The sequence below is a fragment of the Littorina saxatilis genome, linkage group LG15 (assembly GCF_037325665.1).
Source record: "Littorina saxatilis isolate snail1 linkage group LG15, US_GU_Lsax_2.0, whole genome shotgun sequence".
Lineage (NCBI taxonomy): Eukaryota > Metazoa > Mollusca > Gastropoda > Littorinimorpha > Littorinidae > Littorina > Littorina saxatilis.
Window position 1 is genome coordinate 22,187,434 of NC_090259.1, and position 25,000 is coordinate 22,212,433.

At 41.8% G+C, this 25,000-nt stretch overlaps 2 protein-coding genes across 4 annotated transcripts in view; one reads left to right on the top strand and one right to left on the bottom strand.

Annotated features, from left to right (window-relative positions):
• Window positions 1-5,662: 5,662 nt before the first annotated feature.
• The window catches only part of LOC138948830 (uncharacterized), a 97,967-nt gene continuing 78,629 nt past the window's right edge, over window positions 5,663-25,000 (bottom strand). Inside the window, exons 1-3 of one of the 3 annotated variants that reach the window (XM_070320461.1) lie at window positions 11,403-11,437; window positions 6,669-6,950; window positions 5,663-5,771 (exon numbers count right to left, since the gene is read on the bottom strand). In XM_070320461.1, coding sequence (XP_070176562.1) covers window positions 5,685-5,771; window positions 6,669-6,947 — 366 coding nt within the window. In that variant the 5' untranslated portion in view covers window positions 6,948-6,950; window positions 11,403-11,437 and the 3' untranslated portion in view covers window positions 5,663-5,684. Of the gene's footprint in view, window positions 5,772-6,668; window positions 6,951-9,939; window positions 10,090-11,402; window positions 11,438-25,000 lie in introns of those variants that run through there. The other 2 variants (XM_070320459.1, XM_070320460.1) reach the window with 2 other exon arrangements.
• Window positions 21,610-25,000, top strand: part of LOC138948831 (uncharacterized) — a 32,026-nt gene continuing 28,635 nt past the window's right edge. Inside the window, exon 1 of the mRNA XM_070320463.1 lies at window positions 21,610-21,748. The gene's annotated coding sequence lies outside the window, so the exon portion shown is untranslated. The remainder of the gene's footprint in view (window positions 21,749-25,000) is intronic.

Below are 25,000 nucleotides of genomic sequence, written 5' to 3' on the forward strand. Positions count from 1 at the left end.
CTGACCGAACACCATGTCCAATTCCAACCCAGCCCAGTGCAATCAAGAGAGCATGGAGACCATCGTCACGAGAAGGCGGTGGAAATGGATTGGGCATGTCATGCGAAGAGAGCAAGATAGCATCATCAGGACTGCCCTTCACTGGACACCAGAGGGGACGTGCAAGAGAGGCAGACCCAAGAACACCTGGCGACGAACTGCTGTAGGAGAACTGAAGACCCTGAACCAAACGTGGGGTATCATCCAGAGACTGGCCCAGAACAGACAAGAGTGGAGGTCCTTCGTTGCTGTCCTACATGACAACCAGCATAACGGGCAGTCAGTAAGTAAAGTCGAGTTTGATCACGTTTGGCTGATTGTAGGTCGTCTTGGCAGGAAAGTTAACATACTGGTAATTGTTTGTTTTTTCAATTGTAGAATCTGTTTCAAATGACTTGCTTCTTCTTTGCTTTAGTAACGATTAAAGAGTCTATTAGTGTTGTGATAATTGAAAACGCATAAAAATAGGTCCCGTTACTTTCAAATCACAAAGCTATAGTCATTCTGATATATGAGAGATGGGAAGGGAAGAAAGGGGTGAGGGGGATAGAGAGACCGATTGAGAGAAAGAGAGAGCGAAAGAGAAGGAGATGGAGACGGAGAGTGGGGGAGAGAGAAATGGAAAGAGAGAGATGGAGACAGGAGAGACAGAGATCGAGAGGAGGGAGGAGAGAGAAAGGGAGAGATAGAGAGGGGAGAGATAGAGAGGGGGGGAGGGGGGGTTGCACTACATTAAACTGTAGATTTGAAGCAGACATTGTAACTCTAGTCCAGCACTGCAATGCATGTTTTTCTACTTGGAAGATTAATTTTTTTAAATGATAAAACTGGCAAAGTTAGGGACAAGCAATCACAGGATCAGCATTTTTTTCATTATCTGTTTTTGGTTTTTGTCCTGTTTGTTTTCTTAACCCAACAGGTTTAAATCCGGGAATAATACTTCCTCAGCCTGACAACCCAACACATTAACAATGAAGTTGCTAGGATTTACAGTCGCTCATGAGAAAATGGGAGGGCTAATTGAACAGTACATGGCATTGGCCACATCAGCAAACACTTCAAGCATGGAAATTACTGAAAATATTGGGTGGAATTTCAGAGTTGCCTTCTGCGTTTGATTTTTTATACAGATGAAGCCTTGTTGTTATTTATATGTTTTGATCTTCGAAATACTATCATAAATTTAGATCAAATCCAGCACGAACTTCTACTTTAAAGCTCAAACTAATATTGACACCAGGGTTGCTTTTTGGTAGAAATTACACTTACCCGTTATTGACGATGAAGCAGCGCGCCCAAGACTGCTAGGGGGTTCCGGGGGCATGACCCCCCCTCCCCCCCTCGAACAAAATTGTCCGAAGTAGCAAAATGTTGCAATTTGGTGCCATCTGAGCGTCCCCCAGTGCAGTGCACAGATCCACAAGGATGCGTAGAGACACGTCGATCGTTCGTCACTTGCCTACCATGTCTTTTTATTTTGTTTAATTTTTTTTCTTCTCTTATCTATACCGAGCAACAAAAGAAACTCGAACAAATTCGTCATTGTTTGATTGACAAAATCTCCATCAATTATAGAGTTAGAATTATTAAACCACAAAAGTTTAATGAAGGCATGTTTGACCTTGCTTTTTTGTGATTATTTTGATGCGGTGACTGATTTAACATACGGGACAAGCAGGTTTATCGTTAAACACATAATGCGCGCTCGCAGCACGTGCAAGTAGAGCAGGAGAAATCTGATGTGTGAGATGTGTTCACTAATGCATTAGCAACCAAAAGAGACCATGGCACGCTTGCTGCCAGTCTCACTTTTGAAACAGCCAGGATGCCAAGATTGACATCACCAAAATGCCAGGTCGATTTAAAGCTGGGGGTGATCCAGAAGCGCTGGCATGTGCTTTAAACGTGCATGTGTCAACAGTTTATCACCTTCTGCAATGTTCTGGTGACATGGGAAGCACTGCAGTTATGCAACGCGGTAGATTTTTTCGCATTACCCCAATAAGACAAGATCGCAATTTCCTTCCACAACGTCTTCGACATCGATTCAATTCAGCCGCTGACAATACCAGGAACATCACTGGAAGCAACCAGTGTCCGATCAGTGGCCAGAGAGCGCGATGAAGGCTGACTGAGCGAGACCTCCAAAACTTCGTTTCCGTTAAACCTGCTTGTCCCGTGTGTTGAAACAGTCGCAGCATCAAAATACTCACGCAACAGCTGTGTCAAACATGCCTTCATCCAAATTTTGTGGTTTGATAATTCTAACTCCATAATTGTTCGGGATTTTGTCAATCAAACATTGCAGAATGTTTTCGCGTTTCTTTTGTTGCTCGGTATATATACCTTTTCATTTTGATTTTCTATGGCTTGTTTGTTGTTTGTTTGTTAGTCGTGTGTGTGTGTGTTTCTCCCTCTTCTTCATCACCTTTTTTTTGTTTCCATTTTATATTGGTTGCATTTAGCATTTTTCATCTATCAATTTATTCCATTTGTATTATTCTTTAGTGGATATTATATGTTTTGTATTTGCTTATGGACAGGTTGTTAGACAAGGCAATGTGCCTTAAACCTTTATCCTTGTAAAATAAAGTTCGTTCGTTCGGGGGGGGGGGGGGGGGGGGGGGAGTGTAGTGTTCCTCAGGACTTCCAAGAAAAAACAACTCTTCCAAAAACCATAAGACCCGACAGAATTATTTCCGAAATTCGCCTATTGGAGCTTTATGACTTACCTGTTGTTGTATGTGGTTTTTTTGTAGTGGGATGAATGTTGCAATTGGTGCAGCCTGGAGCCTGCGAGAGTGCATGGGTATTAATATGCTACATTGATTTCTATGACTTTTAATGCTGATTATCCTACATACGTGAGAGAGACCACTCATTGCATAACAATATCATTCAAACCACACGTGTGTGTATCATGTAAATGAGGTCATGTCAAGCTAGTCTGACAGGGACCTGTTTTTCCACTGCTTATGATGCCAAAGTCACCGAGACCAACGTCATTATGGAAAACAAATTGCGCTCGCTAATTCCCGGCCTCGATGAATGTTTAGAACTAAAACGTCACGCTATACTTTCCAGAGTGACGTTTCTTTGCTTTGACGTAATAGATTGCACGAGGCTATGGAAGAGATCGAGGTTCCAAAAGAAGCGTCTTCTCGACTGCGGGACGTTTTGAGTAAAATACAAGTAAGTACAGTATGTAGGATAAACAGAATACTACATGGCTTGCTGTGTCGTACCAGATTTACACTCGTTGCCTTTTCAAATAGTGAACAGCTCGCTTTCGCTCGCAGTTCAATATTTAAACAAACTAACTCGTGTAAATCTGGTACGACACAGCAAGCCACGTAGTATTCTCTATTTACGGCCTTCATATCACGACGTCTCCAAACTTATTGAACCATTTCATGATTTGTTTTCAAGTATTAGACAAAGCTCATAAAATATCTTTGTTTGTTTGTTTGTTTATTGTTTAAACATGTGGTTTCAAATGTGACGATGGAAGGCTTAAAATCGTCACACAAACCTGTTTCAGAAGGGCGTTATCTTTAAAGAATGTCGCTCAACTTTTCCGAGTTAGGACCAGGAACTTTTCAATCAGCCCACGTATTGTGATTTACAGAACAAAGTCCCTTTTATTCACAGGTGTTCCTCAAAGCTGTTACCACACAACACAATGTGATAAAATCCAGCCGGTAAAAAGGATTATGAAAGAGATATTTGTTTGAAGCTTTACTCTCTTTCGGTAAAACAAAACAAACAAGAGGCAAAGCCTTCAAGGCTCACGTATGTGAAACTATATGTTGCACACACACACACACACACACACACACACACACACACACACACACACACACACACACACACACACACACACACACACACACACACACCATCACTGCGCGACGTAATGATATTTTGTTGTTGTCAGTTCAAAAATGATACACAATAACACCCTTATCGATCACTTCTCTGACTTAAAAACTGGTCCAACGTGAGACAATATTTTGGAGATACTAACAGCACAAATATTACGTGTAAATGCTTTCTTTTGAGGTCGGGCACGGTCGTTTGGGAGCGATCGCCGGACACGGTCAGTCGCGCGGTAATTAGTCAGACCGACACAGTTTAGAGGCTCTGCTGCCGTTCTTGAAATTCACATAAATCTAACCAAGAACAAAGACATCCAATCATTACAGGCACTTTAGATCTACTCATTTCACTAGAGGTGACTGCCCATTTTGAACTCAAAGCCATGACGTTCCCTACATGGCTTTGAGTTCAAAATGGTGACTGCCTAGCACTGTGTCATCCGTGTATGCTAAAATAAAACAAAATATAAAATACCGGCGGTGACAACTCGAAGCAAGCGGCAGGACGCAGCCAGGCTGTGATTGGCTAGTTATTATGACTATCGGTAAAACACTATCAAAACAAGCAGCAACATCATCCGCTCGCAACCTGCAACACCCTTCTTGACAAGTGCCCTATTGAATGTGATCGAAAAGAGGGTTGTAATCTAAAAAAGGAACCGAAGAACATGATCAAATAGGGTTAGGGTTCAGGTCAACCGGAAAATACAGCCAATCACAGCCTGGCTGCGTCCTGCCGCTAGCTTCATGTGCGGTGACACTAGTGGTAGTCACTAGATCTGTCTCAGTGTCTGTAGTTACCGGGACTGCCAGATCGACACTGCGCTTTCGACAGCTCTTCCAGTCGCGCAGGTCATTGGAAAAAACGCTGTGCAGATCAAACTGTAGGACATCTCCCTTTGGTATCTTCTTGAGTCTATTTTTCTGGAGCTTAGAAACCGAATCCGGTGAAATCTTTTTCACCGAATCGGCGAATGCAGAGGTGAGAACCAGGCTGAGTGAATCTATGTATACCACAATCCTTTGCGCGACCCCTGACCTGGTCTTGACCCCTAGCCTGGTCTACATACCACACACGACACAAACCGGTCAACTGCTTGTACCCCCTCAAAAACCCCCACCACCCGTTTTCTTTGGATACACACTTTAACTACACACATGCTGACACAATGTTGATCATTGCTTCAATAATTTGAAGATGGTGCTTGAAAAATAACCAGGTTAAATGAGTATTTCGGTGTTTAGTCAAATGTTAAAGTTTCCACCACATACATACATACGCACAGACAGACAAAGTTTACCATCGCATAGGCTACACTTACGTGAGCCAAAAATAGGAAAAGAGGGGTTTATCGCAACAACATAAAAGGAAATTAAAAAGTTAAAAAATAAGTTGCGCGAAGCGATATTTAACGCATTCTGTCAAGTAGTCAGCCTGAAACTAAAAGATCAACACTGAAAACTCGAGATCAGTAATCATCTAGACTAGTAAATTAAGGCTTGGTTGGCCGACCGGTTTTCTTTCATTTTGAGCACACACACACACACACACACACACACACGCACACACACACACACACGCACAAACGTGCACGCGCGTGCGCACACAGAGGTACACACACACCCACACACACGCACCCACAAACACACACACACAAACACATATATACAAACACACGCACACCCACACGTGCGCGCACACACATACACACACAGACAGACCCACAGACACACAGACACACACACTTATGTGAACTTTTTATTTATTCACATTTGCAAACACGGCTCACATTTGTTCATGCTGCAAGTCTCTTCGTTCTTCCTTGCCAGCTCCTCCTTAAGAACCATGATTTCCTGTTGGGGAAAAAATGTAAGAATACACTTATTTGAATAAACAAGCTAACAAAGTTCGAACGACTTACTACCTGGGCGATTAACAGCTTTAGGTTACAACCCTTTGCACGTTTAGGCTTTCTCAACATGTCCGTCAGTTCAGCAAATAAAAACACACTATTATATATACAGACAGGAAATATCAGCTGCAAATACAAACCAGTAGCATTAAGCGATAAAAAAAAAAAAAACCATTTAGTTTATCTGTCGGCCTGAAAAACACGCACACAAAAACAGCCAACACCGAGACTACATGTACTAAGGCTTCGCTAGCCTTAACCCGAAGACAGAGACAGGTTCAGCTTGTCTCCGCGAAGTATGAAAACGTAGTGCCTAATTGACCTATATTCTTTTATTGTGAGTACATTTTCAGAGTAAACATGGCATATCTACATTGTTTTGGATCTAGGAAATGATTAGGAATAAGATATTTTTGGATCGATTACTACAATTTGAATTTGAATAAGAATTTTAAGACTTTTAATTACCAAACTCGTCAATTAACATTAAAACTTCCAAGCTTAAATGCAATCCCCATAGTCTGGGCTTCATCGAAGATTGCTTGACCAAAATGTCACTCAATTTGATTGAAAAATGAGGACGTGCAAGTGCTGCCTCATTTATTCAAAAAAGGAAAAAAAAGAATCTTCAGATATCACCTGGGAGAATGTGTATGTACAGTTCCATGACGATCTGTCGAGTAGTCTTCTAATCGCTCCACAAGGGGACACACACACACGCACGTACGCACACAATCACACACGCGCACGCACACACACAGACACACACACACACACACGCACGCACGCAAATTCACACACAAAAACCTTTATAAAAAACATGTTCTTCTCTGTCTACCTCAAAGAGGTCATTCATGGCTTTCACAGCAGATTGTCTGGCCTGTTCTTCTTCCAGTATGCCGTTGGTCAGCAGTTTGATCTCTATCTCCAGCTTCAGTTTGTCCCTGTTCAATCCGTCCACCTCTTTTCGGACCCTGTCCAGTCGATTCTCCAGCTCTTTGACCGTCTTCTGGCACTCGGTGTCGGCTGCTTTGGACTTGGATGATGTCGACTTTGACGTTGTTATCACGGTGGTCAGTAGGAATAGCGAGAGAGTGGTTCGTGGTGAGAAGTGCATTGTCTGCGGGAAAAAGATGTTAAGTTTCAAGGCATAGTGCTTCCCATGAAAACAGTTCTGCTCACTATCTTCGACATGCCGAACCTATCTTCGATATGTCGAACCTATCTTCGATATGCCGAACCTATCTTCGACATGCCGAACCTATCTTCGATATGCCGAACCTATCTTCGACATGCTGAACCTATCTTCGACATGCCGAACCTATCTTCGATATGCCGAACCTATCTTCGATATGCCGAACCTATCTTCGACATGCCGAACCTATCTTCGATATGCCGAACCTATCTTCGATATGCCGAACCTATCTTCGACATGCCGAACCTATCTTCGATATGCCGAACCTATCTTCGATATGCCAAACCTATCTTCGACATACTGAACCTATCTTCGACATGCCCAACCTATCTTCCATATGCCGAACCTATCTTCGATATGACGAACCTATCTTCGACATGCCGAACCTATCTTCGATATGCCGAACCTATTTTCGATATGCCGAACCTATCTTCGATATGTCGAACCTATCTTCGATATGCCGAACCTATCTTCGATATGCCGAACCTATCTTCGATATGCCGAACCTATCTTCGATATGCCGAACCTATCTTCGACATGCCGAACCTATCTTCGATATGCCGAACCTATCTTCAACATGCTGAACCTATCTTCGACATGCCGAACCTATCTTCGATATGTCGAACCTATCTTCGATATGCCGAACCTATCTTCAACATGCTGAACCTATCTTCGACATGCCGAACCTATCTTCGATATGTCGAACCTATCTTCGATATGCCGAACCTATCTTCGATATGCCGAACCTATCTTCGATATGCCGAACCTATCTTCGACATGCTGAACCTATCTTCGACATGCCGAACCTATCTTCCATATGCCGAACCTATCTTCGATATGCCGAACCTATCTTCGACATGCCGAACCTATCTTCGATATGCCGAACCTATCTTCGATATGCCGAACCTATCTTCAATATGCCGAACCTATCTTCGATATGCCGAACCTATCTTCGCGAATTCGATATGCCGAACCTATCTTCGACATGCCGAACCTATCTTCGATATGCCGAACCTATCTTCGATATGCCGAACCAATCTTCGATATGCCGAACCTATCTTCAATATGCCGAACCTATCTTTGATATGTCGAACCTATCTTCGACATCCCGAACCTATATTCGATATGCCGAACCTATTTTCGATATGCCGAACCTATCTTCGATATGCCGAACCTATCTTCGACATCCCGAACCTATATTCGATATGCCGAACCTATTTTTGATATGCCGAACCTATCTTCAATATGCCGAACCTATCTTCAATATGCCGAACCTATCTTCGATATGTCGAACCTATTTTCGATATGCCGAACCTATCTTCGATATGCCGAACCTATCTTCGATATGCCGAACCTATCTTCGACATGCCGAACCTATCTTCGACATTCCGAACCTATCTTCGATATGCCGAACCTTTCTTCGATATGCCGAAGCCGTTACAGGGAGACAAGGTCATACTTCGATCTACTTGGATATAAACTAAATACCAAAAAGAATCAACAGAATGGGATTTTTTCTATGAATTAGTTTCGCAGGTGGACACTAGACGCTTTTAAAAAATCAGTTCATTACATACTTCTCACTTTGCAGAGAAAACACACAAGCAGATGATTTGAAGTGTGTCCAAGTGAGCCAAAACAGTCAAGACTCAAAGATTTTAATGTCCTTATAAAAACAAGGAACATTGCCTCGCAGTGTCAGGCGGTTAAAAGCATAAATAACATCATCACTAACAGATTACGATTTCACTAGAACGATCCACAGCATGCTATGCAATCACTCATGGATACAAAAACAAAAAACAAAATATTCAGCCAAATACCCTATGTCTACAATAGAAGCGGACAGGTAATTTATGTTTGGTATGTATCTTAACGAAAGGGTTCTCTTTCCCCAAATGTAAGCCTAGACAGTACTACAGTGGATTACTAGAAGGTTTACAAAAAGATGGTTAAAAGCAAACTCCTTCTTAACCTTCACCGTGCTTCCTGGGTCGTGGACGACCCATAACCAAACAAAGGTGTCTGTATCTCTGAAACTATTGGGAGGTTTTGGTTGAGACTTCATGTTCTTTCTTTCTTTATTTGATGTTTAACGTCGTTTTCAACCACGAAGGTTATATCGCGACGGGGAAAGGGGGGAGATGGGATAGAGCCACTTGTCAATTGTTTCTTGTTCACAAAAGCACTAATCAAACATTTGCTCCAGGGGCTTGCAACGTAGTACAATGTATTACCTTACTGGGAGAAAGACTTCATGTGATCCTCAAACACCATAGAACATTTCTATCGAACAATTGGTAAAGGATTATCTTTGTAAAGAAATGAATAAACAATGACGTCATTTGAACTACTGTGTCCGGATGTTGTGGGTCGTGGACGACCCATATGGAATTAAAGAAAGCATTTTACGGTGTTTATCCCTATTCGGATAGCGTGGGTCGTGTACGACCCATACTCTGCAAAGAGGCGTTAAAGAGTTTATTCCTATTCGGATGGCGTGGGTCGTGTACGACCCATACTTTGTACGTGTTTACGTTGAATCCTTTTTCAGAAAGTATGGGTCGTACACGACCCACATCACCCGGACTGGCCCGTAGTCCAAAGCGTGATCCGGTGAAGGTTATAAAAAGCCAGCTCGGCCCACTATCCCCTTTCTGCCCAGGGTTTTACATTGGATAGGACCATATCCCTCCATTTGGACACGTACCCAAACGTAACATCCTGGCTGCTTGCTGTGGCCAATGAGAATTATTTTGTGGATTAATGTCTTTGAAAGCCACTACATAAAAGCAGTTTCATAAAACATTTTCTACTGTGCACAGAGACCACTCAGGCCAAAATGAATCACAAACACACTACCACAACCAACAAACAAACAAAACACACACAAGGAACGGGAAGATTCCCTTACCTTTGTTTCAAACAACAGTTGAAGCAACGTAGTTGAAAACGAGATACAGAGGTGGGTTTTTTTCCCATCTGCTGAACATTTACTTTTGAATTTTCGTCTGGAAGCCAGCACACTCTTGGCCTAGCTGAGCCTCGTTTTCAGATTGCGGCGTATATTACTCGACAAAAGAAGCTTGACAAGTGCGTTTGGATGAAGATATTCGTGATGGGTTTCTTTTTAATCATAAAGCCAATAACCCGAAACAGATTCAAAAGTTCCAAAACCAGAATTAAAAAACAAATTAGGTTTGATTTGATTGAACCTTTGATTTTGGACTAAATAAAACATTCACAAGGACTTTGACCTATCGGCCTTTGAAGTGAAAAATCAAGACTCAGAACCGAGACAAATCGATGATGACTGATACTTTTACTAATATTTGAATGGTTGCAGCTTCCAAAAGCGTTAACCTTTCTTGTTTTTTGCTTGTATGTTTTAAAGCCAGTGATGCTTCTAAAAAGGCTTTTTATTTTATTATTTTATTTCGTATGGTATGTAAGAAACTGTATATCACAGAAAATAATGTTAATACAGTGGAACGGAGCTCATAAACATTTGTCTAGTTTCTATTGACGAGCAGTATAGTTCTTTCCCTCGGTTTGTCTACAACACACAATACACTGAAAACGTGTTTGTTTGAAAGAACGGGAGTTAGGTAGTAAAAGTCAGTGTCATAGATGTAAACCGTCAGTCATGATATTCCAAAAACATGTTCAGGGTTAGACCATGCTGTGTTGTGTTTGTTGATCGAATAACCGCCATGACCTATCATCGACAAGTCTCTCTCTCTCTCTCTCTCTCTCTCTCTCTCTCTCTCTCTCTCTCTCTCTCTCTCTCTCTCTCTCTCTCTCTCTCTCTCTTTTTTTTTCTCACTTTGTCTGTCTGTCTATCTGTTAGTCTCTCTCTCTAATGCTGTCGTTGATAGTATTTGTATGAAAAATACCTTTTGTTTTTTTGTTTGTTTCTCTGTCTGTTTGTTTGTTTGTGTGTACGGTGTCTGTCTACTTCACTCTCTGTATGTTTATCTATCTGTCTCTGTCCACACACACACCCACACACACATACACACACAGACGCAAATGCTCACTCACACATACACACACACACGTAAATGCACTCGCACACACACACACACACACACACACACACACACACACACACACACACACACACACACATACAAATGCAGACACACACACACACAAACACACATACTCACACAAACACACAAATGCACACGCACACTCAAACACACACTCAAACACACACAAATGCATACACACACACTCAAACACACACACACACACACACACACACACACACACACACACACACACACACACACACACACACACAAATCCCCGATATATCTATCAATCTACCACACTAATCAAACAACCTTCAACCAAATCTAGTAAACTTACCAGCTACCAACCCACCTACTCACCAACCAACCAACTACGCTTGTGCCACGGGGTTTTATTCTGCTGTATGATATTTCATACCTCCAGCTCTGGCGTCAACGCAACAGCTCGAGGCCTCAGAGATATATCAGTGTCAATGTCTACTATTATGTTCAACAGCTCGAGGCCTCAGAGATATATCAGTGTCAATGTCTACTACTGTATTATGTTGTCTATTGGCAGTTTTTGTCGATATTGTTTCGTAGATCTATCGGCATATGTCGTGGTCTCCTGGCAGTTTTGGGTATATTTTATGCGCGCAGTAAAGTCACCGTACGTATACGTTATTTGTTTTTGTCCATACACTATCTCATTCTTTCTTTCTTTCTTTATTTGGTGTTCAACGTCGTTTTCAACCACGAAGGTTATATCGCGACGAGGGAAGGGGGGAGATGGGATAGAGCCACTTGTCAATTGTTTCTTGTTCACAAAAGCACTAATCAAAAATTTGCTCCAGGGGTTTGCAACGTAGTACAATAATTATATTACCTTACTGGGAGAATGCAAGTTTCCAGTACAAAGGACTTAACATTTCTTACATACTGCTTGACTAAACATTTCTTACATACTGCTTGACTAAAATCTTTACAAAAATTGACTATATTCTATACAAGAAACACTTAACAAGGGTAAAAGGAGAAACAGAATCCGTTAGTCGCCTCTTACGATATGCTGGGGAGCATCGGGTAAATTCTTTCTCGTCCCAACCAATATGGGACTCCCCCTAACCCGCGGGGGGATACACTATCTCAGACTTTTCTTAATCCAAGATGTTATGTTTTGTGTGTTGATCTGGTTAATAGTTTATTGTCCAAGTTGGAAAATCGCCCTGATATTCTGGGTAACAAAGAATCCACTTACATCAACCACACCCAGACACACACATGTATACAACGAATCAGTAAAATCAAAAATACACACACAAACATAACCAGCACGATCACTTCATAACTGTCCCTCATGCCGAAACACACACACACACACACACACACACACACACACACACACACACACACACACACACACACACACACACACACACACACTTCTTCACCTGTACTCTTATATTGCTGCCTCATGCATAGTATATATCGTAAACAACATACAGAGGGGTGCCATACGTATAGGAAAAGAGTCTCATGGCCATGGAGTAGGAAAACCTTGTTTTCCTCGGCAGCCATAATGGATGGATTGGGTAAAATCGACCTACTATCTCGCAAGATAGACATGGTTGGCTCTGCCACATGATAACAGTTTGCAGTCTCATTCACTTGTATTGTTGTTTATTCTTGTAAATCATGTTCTGTACAAAAAGTAGTCTGTTAATACAACACATTAAGAGTGTACGCTACCTAATATGTCAAACAGACTGTAACAGACGAGCAACTTTGTGGTGTACGCATCCCCGACTGTTGACAATGGACAGCAATTTCAGATACGCCACATCTAAATTTGACAAGGGCACGCCGAATAGACTTATGAATATTCAACAACAAATAAGGTTCGACAAAAACATCTGGCGACAAACGGTGGAAGGAGAACTGAAGACCCTGAACCATACGTGGGGTACCATCCAGAGACTGGCCCAGAACAGACAGGAGTGGAGGTCCTTCGTTGCTGCCCAACATGCCAACCGGTTCGACAACATTGGATTTCTTAAACATTGTATACATTGAAATTATTTCACTTGTTTGTATATGGCCATCCTCGTCATGCCATCTGCAATAAATAATCCTCTGTTTAAAGCATTGCGAAAACAATTCTCATTAGCGAGACCCTGATTATCACATACATATGAGAACCAATATTCACACAAACATTCACGAAATCTTGAGGCCCAGGTTACTTTTCTCTTGCAATCTAATGCATACAGCATCTAGACAGGGTGACTGAATAAAATTGTTTCTGAGTGCTCTTGCATCCTTATTTTCACAGAACTAAGTTGGTCCATATTATGAGCCGGTCCACATTACGAACCGATACATATATCAAACGTTTCCCCAAGATAGTTACGTACAAATAACTTTTACATGAGTTTCTATTGAAAGGTGATATCGTTATGTCCTTCCTCCGTATCTTTTGCCTCTACAAATTCTCTTAGAACACAAATTAAAATCAGCAATATGTGGAGTAGAAACTGACATTCGCCTTTAAATATCGGACTATCATAACATAAACGCAGATGTGGTTGCATGTTCTGAGTGCAGATTTCACTTAAAGGCCTTCATGCTGCCTTCATCACAAGCTAAACAATATAATCTGAGTTCAAACACCTCAAAGTTGTTGAGACTCACATTTATTTCATTGTTACGGGTGACTGGAATTGGCAAGAACAAAAACGAAACTTCTTTTTTGTTCAATACCACTGTAGGGTTTTGAAGTACATACAATTAATCAAACGCAGGGTCTGTATAGGATTACGCGATGAAAGAGTTGACATAAGTTGTTGTCAAAACTTATCTGCTGAAATGGTTCATGCTTTTAAATGACGAAGTTAAAGTCTCAGGTAAATGTGGCCACGTAGAGTCTTAAAGCCTTGAAAAAAAGGTTCTGGTATTTTCTTACTGTTTGCAGGCCCTTTCATGCAAAAGCAGAAAAAGATAACTGCTGCAAACAAATACAGTTTAATCCATGAATCCTTCTTGTGGCCATGACAATAGACAATTTTCCAGCAACAAGCGTTCGCTTCTCTAAGCTTTATTCAAAGTTGATGTGAATTTACCTGTGCTAACTCGAATAGCCATAAAAAGAGGTCTGCTGATTTTCTCAAATAATTTTCTTGAAGTTAAAAGCTTTACACCAGGTAAAGCATGACGTTGTTTAAGTTTTGGCACACAAAACTGCCTTTGAAGATGAGGTTCAGTAAAAATTTCACAAGATATAAAACAGAAAAGAAAACGTTAATCAGAAAGAGATTCAAGCTGCGTGTTAGTATAAAACACAGCATACAAATTGAATCCAGATAGTAAGCAACGAGAGAATCTGGAAGTCTTCACAAAGCCTAAAAGAGCTGGTATCAGACACGTCTTACGTCCAAACATGATGTACTGGATCGCCTTGCTCTCTTTCTTGGTGCTGATAACTCCTGGAGAATGCAAGTTCTTATCTTTTTCTTTCCTAATGATTTTTACATTCGGTCTGTATGTATGTATGTTTAAAGCATGTTTCAAAACGCACTAAATGGATTGTTTGATACCTTTTAAGATCCTTTAAAGATAATACAATTCATAATAATGCTCTAAAGTGCTTTGTCTTTTATCTGCAAACATCATTCAGTGATATTACCGTTATACTCAATAGTTTCTGAATACAAAGACATAATGTTATTTGTGTTTCTGGTTGAACATTGGCTTAAAAAGAAGAAATCTTAACCTAAAATACCTGAAGATTAGTCTTCGATGTAAAAACAAAAACAAAATATAAAAACAACTACTGAACGGATACACACACTCTGTGAGTATTTCTTCGTGTCTTTTTGTCTCAGTTGAAATTCGATGGAAATAATCTTTGTTTCTATCCGGACTAGGGGATGGCATTTAAGCTTGTTACCTGAAAACAAAATTGTTAATGATACACGTACTGTCATTCAAAATTAGACCCGCCATATTACTGTCATGAAGAGCAATATTCACTTTAGCGACATTACTGCATTCCACATGAGTCGTCATTTTCTGAATCCAAAAGTATATAGTAGTTTCGTTTGATGTTGAAAATGTTCAAATGAATAACTCGAATTGAAAACCAAACTTAAAATCTGAACTGCATAACACTGACGGACCATTTGAGACATCATAACAACATGAACCAGTGTCCAGGATATTTCTTCACCGTTATTTCGTCAGCTGTTTATTGCTTACTTCTTCGGGACGACATGGAAAAGGAAACAGTGAGCGACCTGTGTCAGTATTATTCAGGGTATCTGTATGTGTTGAACACGAAAGCATAATGTCAGGGTTGAAAGCTACAGATGCATGATGTCATCGTATGGGACACAATTATGTTTATTCTGTTCTTTTAGGGGAAATGAAAGTCACACTATTGATTTTCCTGTGTTAATCCATGGCTGTGGTGTCAGCAACTCCCCCCCCCCCCCCACACCCCTTATCTGTCTCTGTCTCTCTCTGTCTCTGTCTCTCTCTCTCAAGAATTACAGCTACCTCATCTACGCTTATAGACCATATATGTGTGTCAACCCGAGCTAACATTATCGAAATCTCAGTTCCAAGTTTTAGCTGCAGTGATTACTTTCCAGTGTGCCTCACGTGGTCGAAAAAAGGGGTTTAGAGTCCCTAAACTGAAACATAAATTTGTAACATATAGGCTATTTTCAAAACTTGATCAAGATTCATTCCTTTCTGAACATACACTGAACAGATTTTCCAATCATTTATAATCACACTGAACCCGATGAAGCCTTTGAATTATGGTACAACTTGTTTATAAAAGTAAATGATAAACATGCACCATTTTGAACCTCTCGTGTGCAGTAACACCCCTGTCAGGAATGAATAATCAAAATAGTGATAGACAGTCAGAAGGCATTCTTTCTTTCATACGTGTTCGTATTTCTCCCACAATTCATTCCAAACAATACAAGAAAAAAATATAGAACTTAACTGTTTATATGGCTCACTGAAATATTACGTACACATTCTCACACAATCACAACAATTGGGCAATCACCCTTTATATAAAGATAGACCCAGGGCACAAGATGAGGCAATCAACTGTTGCCACCACCGGCACGGTTGGCCTAGTGGTAAGGCGTCCGCCCCGTGATCGGGAGGTCGTGGGTTCGAACCCCGGCCGGGTCATACCTAAGACTTTAAAATTGGCAATCTAGTGGCTGCTCCGCCTGGCGTCTGGCATTATGGGGTTAGTGCTAGGACTGGTTGGTCCGGTGTCAGAATAATGTGACTGGGTGAGACATGAAGCCTTTGCTGCGACTTCTGTCTTGTGTGTGGCGCACGTTATATGTCAAAGCAGCACCGCCCTGATATGGCCCTTCGTGGTCGGCTGGGCGTTAAGCAAACAAACTGTTACCACCATAGCCGCGAAGACGTCTGTTGTGCTGACGTTTACGTTGCACCATAAAGGTGGAATACGAAGACAGCGATATCCTCCACTTCACAGTCTGTTTCGTTTCCTGCGTCTGCTTTTAGTGAAGCTCTCGCGAAGATAGGCGTGGCATCGAAGACAGCGTGATCCTCCGCTTTTTCTGTTTTGGGTCGTGCGTCTGCTTCAGTGAAGCTCTCGCGAACAGGACGTACTCGTCTGTCCGGCAGCATTCGCCCCGGATAGAAAGGCTCCTTTAAGGAATTAAGACGTGAATCAATATCCGAATATGTGGTACAAACAGCAATTCACTCATCATTCAGGTTTGGCTTCCTCAATCCAACGGTCTTGATCTGCTTTGACGAATGGGTATCTATAAAAACTAAATGGATAATGATGCCGACCGGAAGTCCGGACTCCTGACAAGAGAGCTGGGCGATGCAAACCGCACGCTGATTAAACTTCATTAATTATTTGGCATAGTTTCGGAGCAGTTTTGAGCAAATCATTGCAGGTGTTTCTAAATTACTGAACAGCGAATGTCCCTTGAATTTGTTAAGGTCCAAATCGCCAGAAAACTTTCTAAAATGGCGTCTTCAGTATACTAGCTATCTGTAACGTTCAGCTTTAAGCACGAATTTATCGAAATCGCGTTTTTCGTAGCATGCGTTGCGGTTATATGGATATTTTCAAAACTATTCATAAAATTTGGCACGATGTTTCTTTTGTGTACGTAATGTTTTACATGTTGTTCCTCTGAATAAGAATTGCGAAGAAAGTTGTCATTTTTGTAACGGTTATTCTATTTGGTACCTGTTTGGGTTGGTTAAAAACAACCTGTGTGTACATTTGTCGGGGATATAGCTCAGTTGGTAGCGCGCTGGATTTGTATTCAGTTGGCCGCTGTCAGCGTGAGTTCGATCCCAGGTTCGGCGGAAATTTATTTCACAGAGTCAACTTTGTGTGCAGACTCTCTTCGGTGTCCGAACCTCCCCCCGTGTACACTACATTGGGTGTACACGTCAAAGATCCCACGATTGACAAAAGGGTCTTTCCTGGCAAAATTGCTTAGGCACAGTTAATAATTGTCTACCTATACTCGTGTGACTTGGAATAATAGGCCGTGAAAGGTAAATATGCGCCGAAATGGCTGCAATCTACTGGCCGTATAAAATTTCATCTCACACGGCATCACTGCAGAGCGCCTAGAACTGTACCCACGGAATATGCGCGATATAAGACTCATTGATTGATTGATTGATTGAAAGCTGGAGGAACAGAAAGCAGAAGAGCCGGTCAGCCACATTTGGTGACAATCGGATGAATAGTTTTGATCACATGTGTATAACGCTACTCCGACAATTAACGTTGGCGTCACAACACTTGGGCCTAAAAATCTGATATCATGAAATAGATTCTGCGAATAACTTAATGAAATTTGCACCCTGCATTCCTTAATAATTAGCAGGTTTTGTGCAAATCGGTGTGAATTCAAGTGTGTAGCACGAACACACAAAAAACGCAAAAACGAAATCCATGGGGTTTGATTACCTTAAATAAGAAATCAACGCTCTCTTTGACATCATATTATGCATGTAAACAGCAAATGCTTTTGATTCATTTACAGTTGAATCTTTCTTTTAAAACCTGAGAAAATCACGCCTGAAAAAACAAATTTGGGTTACATTTGAAACTTTCTTCCTGCTCTTAGGGGTGAAAGACTCCAGCCTAAACATCCATCCATGTCCTTGTTTAGGTGGTGATATAGGTTTTGGAGGGAATGTATTGATTCCGCCGCCTGAGGCGCCACAGGGCTGTACCGCACAAGAAGTAAACATCCACGTGTCGAATTTGGAAGCCGATCTACACCCTGGGACGATCCAGATTTCTAAGTACTCTTTCAGTAGAAACCATCATCCATTCATAGTGGGAGTGGTCTACACACTGGATGATTACCTAACGCCATTCCGGCTAGTGTTCTTCAAGGTGACATTCCAAAACCAAAAGCGTTTCAATTGGGTATCCACCCTTGAGAACGGCACTGATATTGAGCAGGTAGGTACCTTTTCTATCATTTTTGTGTTAGTTTAATTTCACCTAAATAGCATTTCATACTGTTCTTTCGTAAGGCCCAATTTTGCTAACATGAGAAAATCAGGTCTGAAAAAGGAAGGAGTGTTATAATTGGGGTAAATTTGAATATTTTTTCTTGCTTTCTTTCTTTCTTTATTTGGTGTTTAACGTCGTTTTCAACCGTTCAAGGTTATATCGCGACGGGGAAAGGGGGGGGGATGGGATAGAGCCACTTGTTAATTGTTTCTTGTTCACAAAAGCACTAATCAAAAAATTGCTCCAGGGGCTTGCAACGTAGTACAATATATGACCTTACTGGGAGAATGCAAGTTTCCAGTACAAAGGACTTCACAATTCTTACATACTGCTTGACTAAATTCTTTACAAACATTGACTATATTCTATACAAGAAACACTTAACAAGGGTAAAAGGAGAAACAGAATCCGTTAGTCGCCTCTTACGACATGCTGGGGAGCATCGGGTAAATTCTTCCCCCTAACCCGCGGGGGGTATTTTTCTTGCTCTAAGGGGTAAAAGACTCCAGTCTAAACATCCATCCATGTCCTTGTTTAGGTTATGCATCGTATGCATCGTATTCAGCTCCTCTGGGCTGTACCGAAATCTTTTTACCGAAAACTCAGTGCCAGACGGGATTAACTGGGCGAAGTCGTCTACGGGATATATATTTCGCGAAGCTGGCCGCACGGAGCTTTAGCACTGAGTTTTCGGTAAAAAGACTTTGTGAAGACTTCGCGTAGTAGACTTTGAGCTCAATCAAAGCCTGTCCTTAATAGGACGAAGTCGACTTCGCGGAGCTCACTTCACGAAGCTTCCGAAACGATAATTTGTCCCTTAAAAATGTGCCTTGATTACAGCAAATCGGTGTATGCTTCTGCTTACCCCTTAAGCTGTGTTTCCATATAGCGACGCGACGGCGGCACGATGGTTGCGGTGAGGTGGCGGCAGCGTCCAAACCAATCGCAACAGTAGTAACAAAGAACGCGTGTTTCCATATGCGCGACGCGACGGCGGCGCGGCGGCGACGTACCGCGCGACAGTTTGGCGTCAGGGAGCGAACAAAATTGCTGCCGCACGATATTCGCGTCCAAAGTGGGCGTGGTCTTAGTTCTTCCAAACATTCGAGGACCCCCCACAACCAGGTTTATAGTCTATTTTGACTGGGTTTTTTCGTCAGATACATGTATTCCCTGAGCTGCACATAGTCCAGCAAGAATTTCTTCAAAGGTTGTCAAACGCGCCGTGTTCGTTCCGCTTTTTTAGCATTTTGTTGAAACAAAATAGGGTTTTTCTTACATTTCTCGCCTTTTCAATTTTCTAACCAACATAAGTAGCTTCAAATAAAGTTTCTCTTAATTACGGTATGGTTGTGTGATTTTTTTTGATTTTTTTTTTACCGATTTATAAGAAGAAGTCAAGCCAGAAAGAACAAAAATCCGCCTGCCGCGCCGCATTTAATAAAAACACTCACAGCGAAATTCACTAGCGGCATCGCGAGTTTATCGCCAACGTGCCACCGCCGCGTCGCTAAATGAAAACATAGCTTTAAAGCCATATGTACTCGATGACTATACACGCTAATTGCTTTACCAACAGCTGGAGACATGCTAAATTAAGTTCCCTGCAAAATATTGTGGTCTAGGACCCCTTCAATGTTGAGATATGTTAATTTTCATTTTGATCTGGATCGTCCTATTTATAGATTTGCCAACAGAGGTAGCGTTGACGCAAGGGAAATAACTCCGCGTCTTTGTTTACATCCAAAGTTTTTGAGACTCTAAAACAAGCTGTAATGCATGTATATGGTCCGCGCATGGCGACATATCGTCATTACATGGTCTTATGGTGCGTTTGACATCGATTATGGGCAAACTACACTTTGTAAACACGGGAGCGCGTACATATGCCTTTAAGCTGTGTTTCCATATACCGACGCGACGGCGGCGCGGCGGCGACGTACCGCGCGACGGTTTGGCGTCAGGGAGCGAACAAAATTGCTGCCGCACGATATTCGCGTCCAAAGTGGGCGTGGTCTAAGTTCTTCCAAACATTCGAGGACCCCCCACAACCAGGTTTATAGTCTATTTTGACTGTTTTTTTTCCGTCAGATACATGTATTCCCTGAGCTGCACATAGTCCAGCAAGAATTTCTTCAAAGGTTGTCAAAGGCACCGTGTTCGTTCCGCTTTTTGACCATTTTGTTGAGACAAAAGAGGGTTTTTCTTACATTTCTCGTCTTTTCAATTTTCTAACCAACATAAGTAGCTTCAAATAAAGTTTCTCTTAATCACGGTATGGTTGTGTGAGTTTTTTTGGTTTTTTTACCGATTTATAAGAAAAAGTCAAGCCAGAAAGAACAAAAATCCGCCTGCCGCGCCGCATTTAATGAAAACACTCACAGCGAAATTCACTAGCGGCATCGCGAGTTTATCGCCAACGTGCCGCCGCCGCGTCGCTAAATGAAAACATAGCTTCAAGCTGTGTTTCCATATAGCGACGCGACGGCGGCACGATGGTTGCGGCGAGGTGGCGGCAGCGTCCAAACTGATCGCAACAGTAGTAACAAAGAACGTTTTTTTTTTTACCGATTTATAAGAAGTCAAGCCAGAAAGAACACAAATACGCCTGCCGCGCCACTTTTAATGAAAACACTCACAGCGAAATTCGCTTGCGGCATCGCGTGTTTGTCGCCACCGCGTCGCTATTTGGAAACATAGCTTTATAGTTCGGTGGTGACTGGATTTCAGTGTCGTTTTAGTTTCAGGCCGAGGAATTGAGTAAATGTTTTGATATTGCTTCACGCGACTTTTCGTGTGTGTGTTCTTTTTGGTGACTAATTTTCTATTTCAACACTTGGAAAAAAGAACTAAGTTTCACAAGGGGACTTTTGGGGCTCCATACCCCCGAAATCAAAAACAAAACATAAAAAAAAAAAGAATCCCGGCTGCTTAAAGGAAACATAATTGCGCATACACAATGTGTGAATATTTCCACAGTTGTTTTGTATCTCTCCAACAGACAGAGCAAAACCCCCCTTCGCCATTCGTCTTCAATGGAAATCCTCCGGACTTCTATCAAACAAAGCTCACCTTCATTGTCACACCGAGATTCATGACGCAAACCCTCTTCACTATTGTGGAGTTGCGGTTGTGTATCAGAGGTAAGTTAGCGTCCAAACGTCAATTTGCTCATACGTAGTGGAGGAATATGACATGACATGAGACGTATCCCTTAATCCCTCCGAAACAAACAAACCTCGAATACCATAGATGTTTCCCGCTGAGGGGTCCAGCTGCGAAAGAAGTTTCCCCCTAATGATTCTTCTTGTGCTTCGCCACGAATTTTCTGTTTCCATAAATGTTTTTTTGTGGGGGTTTTTTTTCTCGAGGGCTTCCAAAGACGTTCTGAGAAGGTAGGACGGTTCTTGTTTCTTTCCGAACCGTGGTTTGGGTTACTGATCATGGAATCGTTGCACTACAGGACAGAAGAGAAACCCTAACCCTAACATGATCAGAAACATTGTAAGCATGAGCACGCTTCAAATCACTGCCGATTTTCAGGCACCATTATTGTGTCATCAGTTTTGGTTGCTCTGGATGCTAAAATCTTAAACAGTAGGTAAAGAATGTCTGATCATCCTGTTTACCTTTTTAGAATTCGGGTTCAAAGAAAAATCAAACTTGCACTGGTTGACCATTTTGCGATGGGACCTACTAAGATTCACCTCCCGTTTGATGTTATTCTGATATACAATGCGTAGCTTCTATTTACAGAATGGGAACTACAGTCAGCTTTTTTTCCATTTGAACTAGCTCTTCATAATTAAATGTGTGTCCCTAGGCCAACGTGAGATGAGCCCTACCCTACATATTATATAGTCTATGTGACTGCATTTTGTTTGAAACGTCATAGCAAATTAATAAATCTAACCGATCAGCCAGAGTTAGGTGGACCTATATTTTGACCGAGAAAATACTGAAAACAGTGTCAGCTTTAGTGAGCAGAAGACAATCATCAAGGCATTGATGAGGCCAAGGACAAACAGAGATGACTACCACACAATGTCCAGAGAGCAGCAAGTCAACCTCATCAGACTGCGTACTGGCCACAACAGGCTCAATGCTCACATGAACCGAAAGTTCAAGCTGGCGCCATCACCAACCTGTGCCTGCGGTCAAGAGGACCAAACAGCGGAACACATCTTACAGCGATGTCCCTTACTAGATGAGGAACGAAAAGAAGTGTGGCCGTCACCAACTCCCTTGCAGACCAAACTATACGGCAGTCGACAGGAGTTGGAGAAAACGACAACATTTATCACCAGTGCTGGACTGATTGTGTAACCTCTGCGAACGCCAAGAAGAAGAAGAAGAAGAAGACCGAGAAAATACTGTCTTTCTTGCTGATCTTAGACACTGTACCTGCGACTCTCAATTTGTTAGTTCGGCCATCGTGGATGGGACCTAGACTTTAAATGGTCGGCCATTGTATGTGGGACCAAAAAACGGTGGACCATCGCGGGTGGGACCTAGAATTAAAACGGGGTCAGCTCGTTACTCCCCCGGCTCGTTACTCCCCCTTAGGGTTAGGGTTAAGGTTAGGGTGAGGGTTAGTAACAAGCCGGGGGAGTAACGAGCCGGGGGAGTAACGATACGGGGGAGTAACGAGATGCTCCCAATTGAAACAGCCCAACTGCCTTTTTTTATATTGAATCTGTGGACTCAGATATACAGGTCGGCCATCGTGAGGTGGGACCTAGAAATAAAAAGGATTAACTACCATTTTTGGTATATTGAATTTGCAGACTCAGATATACAGGTCGGCTATCCAGGGGGGGGGGGGAGGGGTGGTAGGGGGGTTGGGGTGCTGGAAATAAACCGAACCAAGCTCAATGTTTTGGTACTGAATCTGCAGACTCAGATAAACAGGTCGACCATCGTGAGAATGATGGGACCTAGAAATTTAAAACGAACCGACTGCCATTTATTTATTATCGAATCTACGGACTCTGATATATACAGGTCGGTCGAAAGAAGAAAAAAAGAAAGAAAAATACATGATTGTTTTCTTAAAAGACCATGTGTTCAGTAACACTCTTTGAATGTCCATTAGTAAATTTAACTGTAAAAAATGTGATTTGAATGTCGTGTTTGAACAAGAAAATATGTTGATACGGCAGTTTGTTTTTAATGTATGATGTTGCATATATTGTAGAACTGAAACAGCATGGTTTGAATGTAAATCTAAAACGGGATAAGAGTAAACACTGTATCTATTCCATAAAAGAAGGGAGAGAAAAAAAGTTGCACTCTTTCAAAGATACTCAACACAAAGAGGGCAAGAAGTTGTACTTGAAAGATACTCAACACAAAGAGGGCAAAAAGTTGTACTTGAAAGATACTCAACACAAAGAGGGCAAGAAGTTGTACTTGAAAGATACTCAACACAAAGAGGGCAAGAAGTTGTACTTGAAAGATACTCAACACAAAGAGGGCAAGAAATTGTACTTGAAAGATACTCAACACAAAGAGGGCAAGAAGTTGTACTTGAAAGATACTCAGCACAAAGAGGGCAAGAAGTTGTACTTGAAAGATACTCAACACAAAGAGGACAAGAAGTTGTACTTGAAAGATACTCAACACAAAGAGGGCAAGAAGTTGTACTTGAAAGATACTCAACACAAAGAGGGCAAGAAGTTGTACTTGAAAGATACTCAACACAAAGAGGGCAAGAAGTTGTACTTGAAAGATACTCAACACAAAGAGGGCAAGAAGTTGTACTTGAAAGATACTCAACACAAAGAGGACAAGAAGTTGTACTTGAAAGAGTGCTCTAACGGTTTACGTAAATGACAGCAGATTACACAATTCACTAGTTATTATCACAAAGAAGAGGAATATCTGACTAACGATCAAGCAGCCAAGCAGACTAACCTACGATATTTGGCGCTCAAAATAAAGAAGTAAAATGTATGTGTTTGTGTGTTCTTTTCTCTCCAGTTGAAACAGGAGGCCCGCTTCCAAATGATGTGAACAACCCGTGCGTTGTAAATGGCACCGATTTCTACCATCCCTTTCCGAATGACAATCGCTAGTATGTACTTTTGCAAATTTGTTTTCTTTAAGCACTAACCTCTCTCTCTCTCTCTCTCTCTCTCTCTCTCTCTCTCTCTCTCTCTCTCTCTCTCTCTCTCTCTCTCCCTCTTTCTCTCCCTCTCTCTCTCTCTCTCTCTCTTTCTCTCTCTCTCTCTTTCTCTCTCTCTCTCTCTCTCTCCCTCTCTCTGTTTTTCCTTTACACCCATCCAACCCCACCCCCCCCCCACACACGCACACACACACAGATTCACACAAATCTGGATTCGTTCCCTCTCATACATTCTAAGCACCAAAACAATTCAGGTATGATGGTTCAA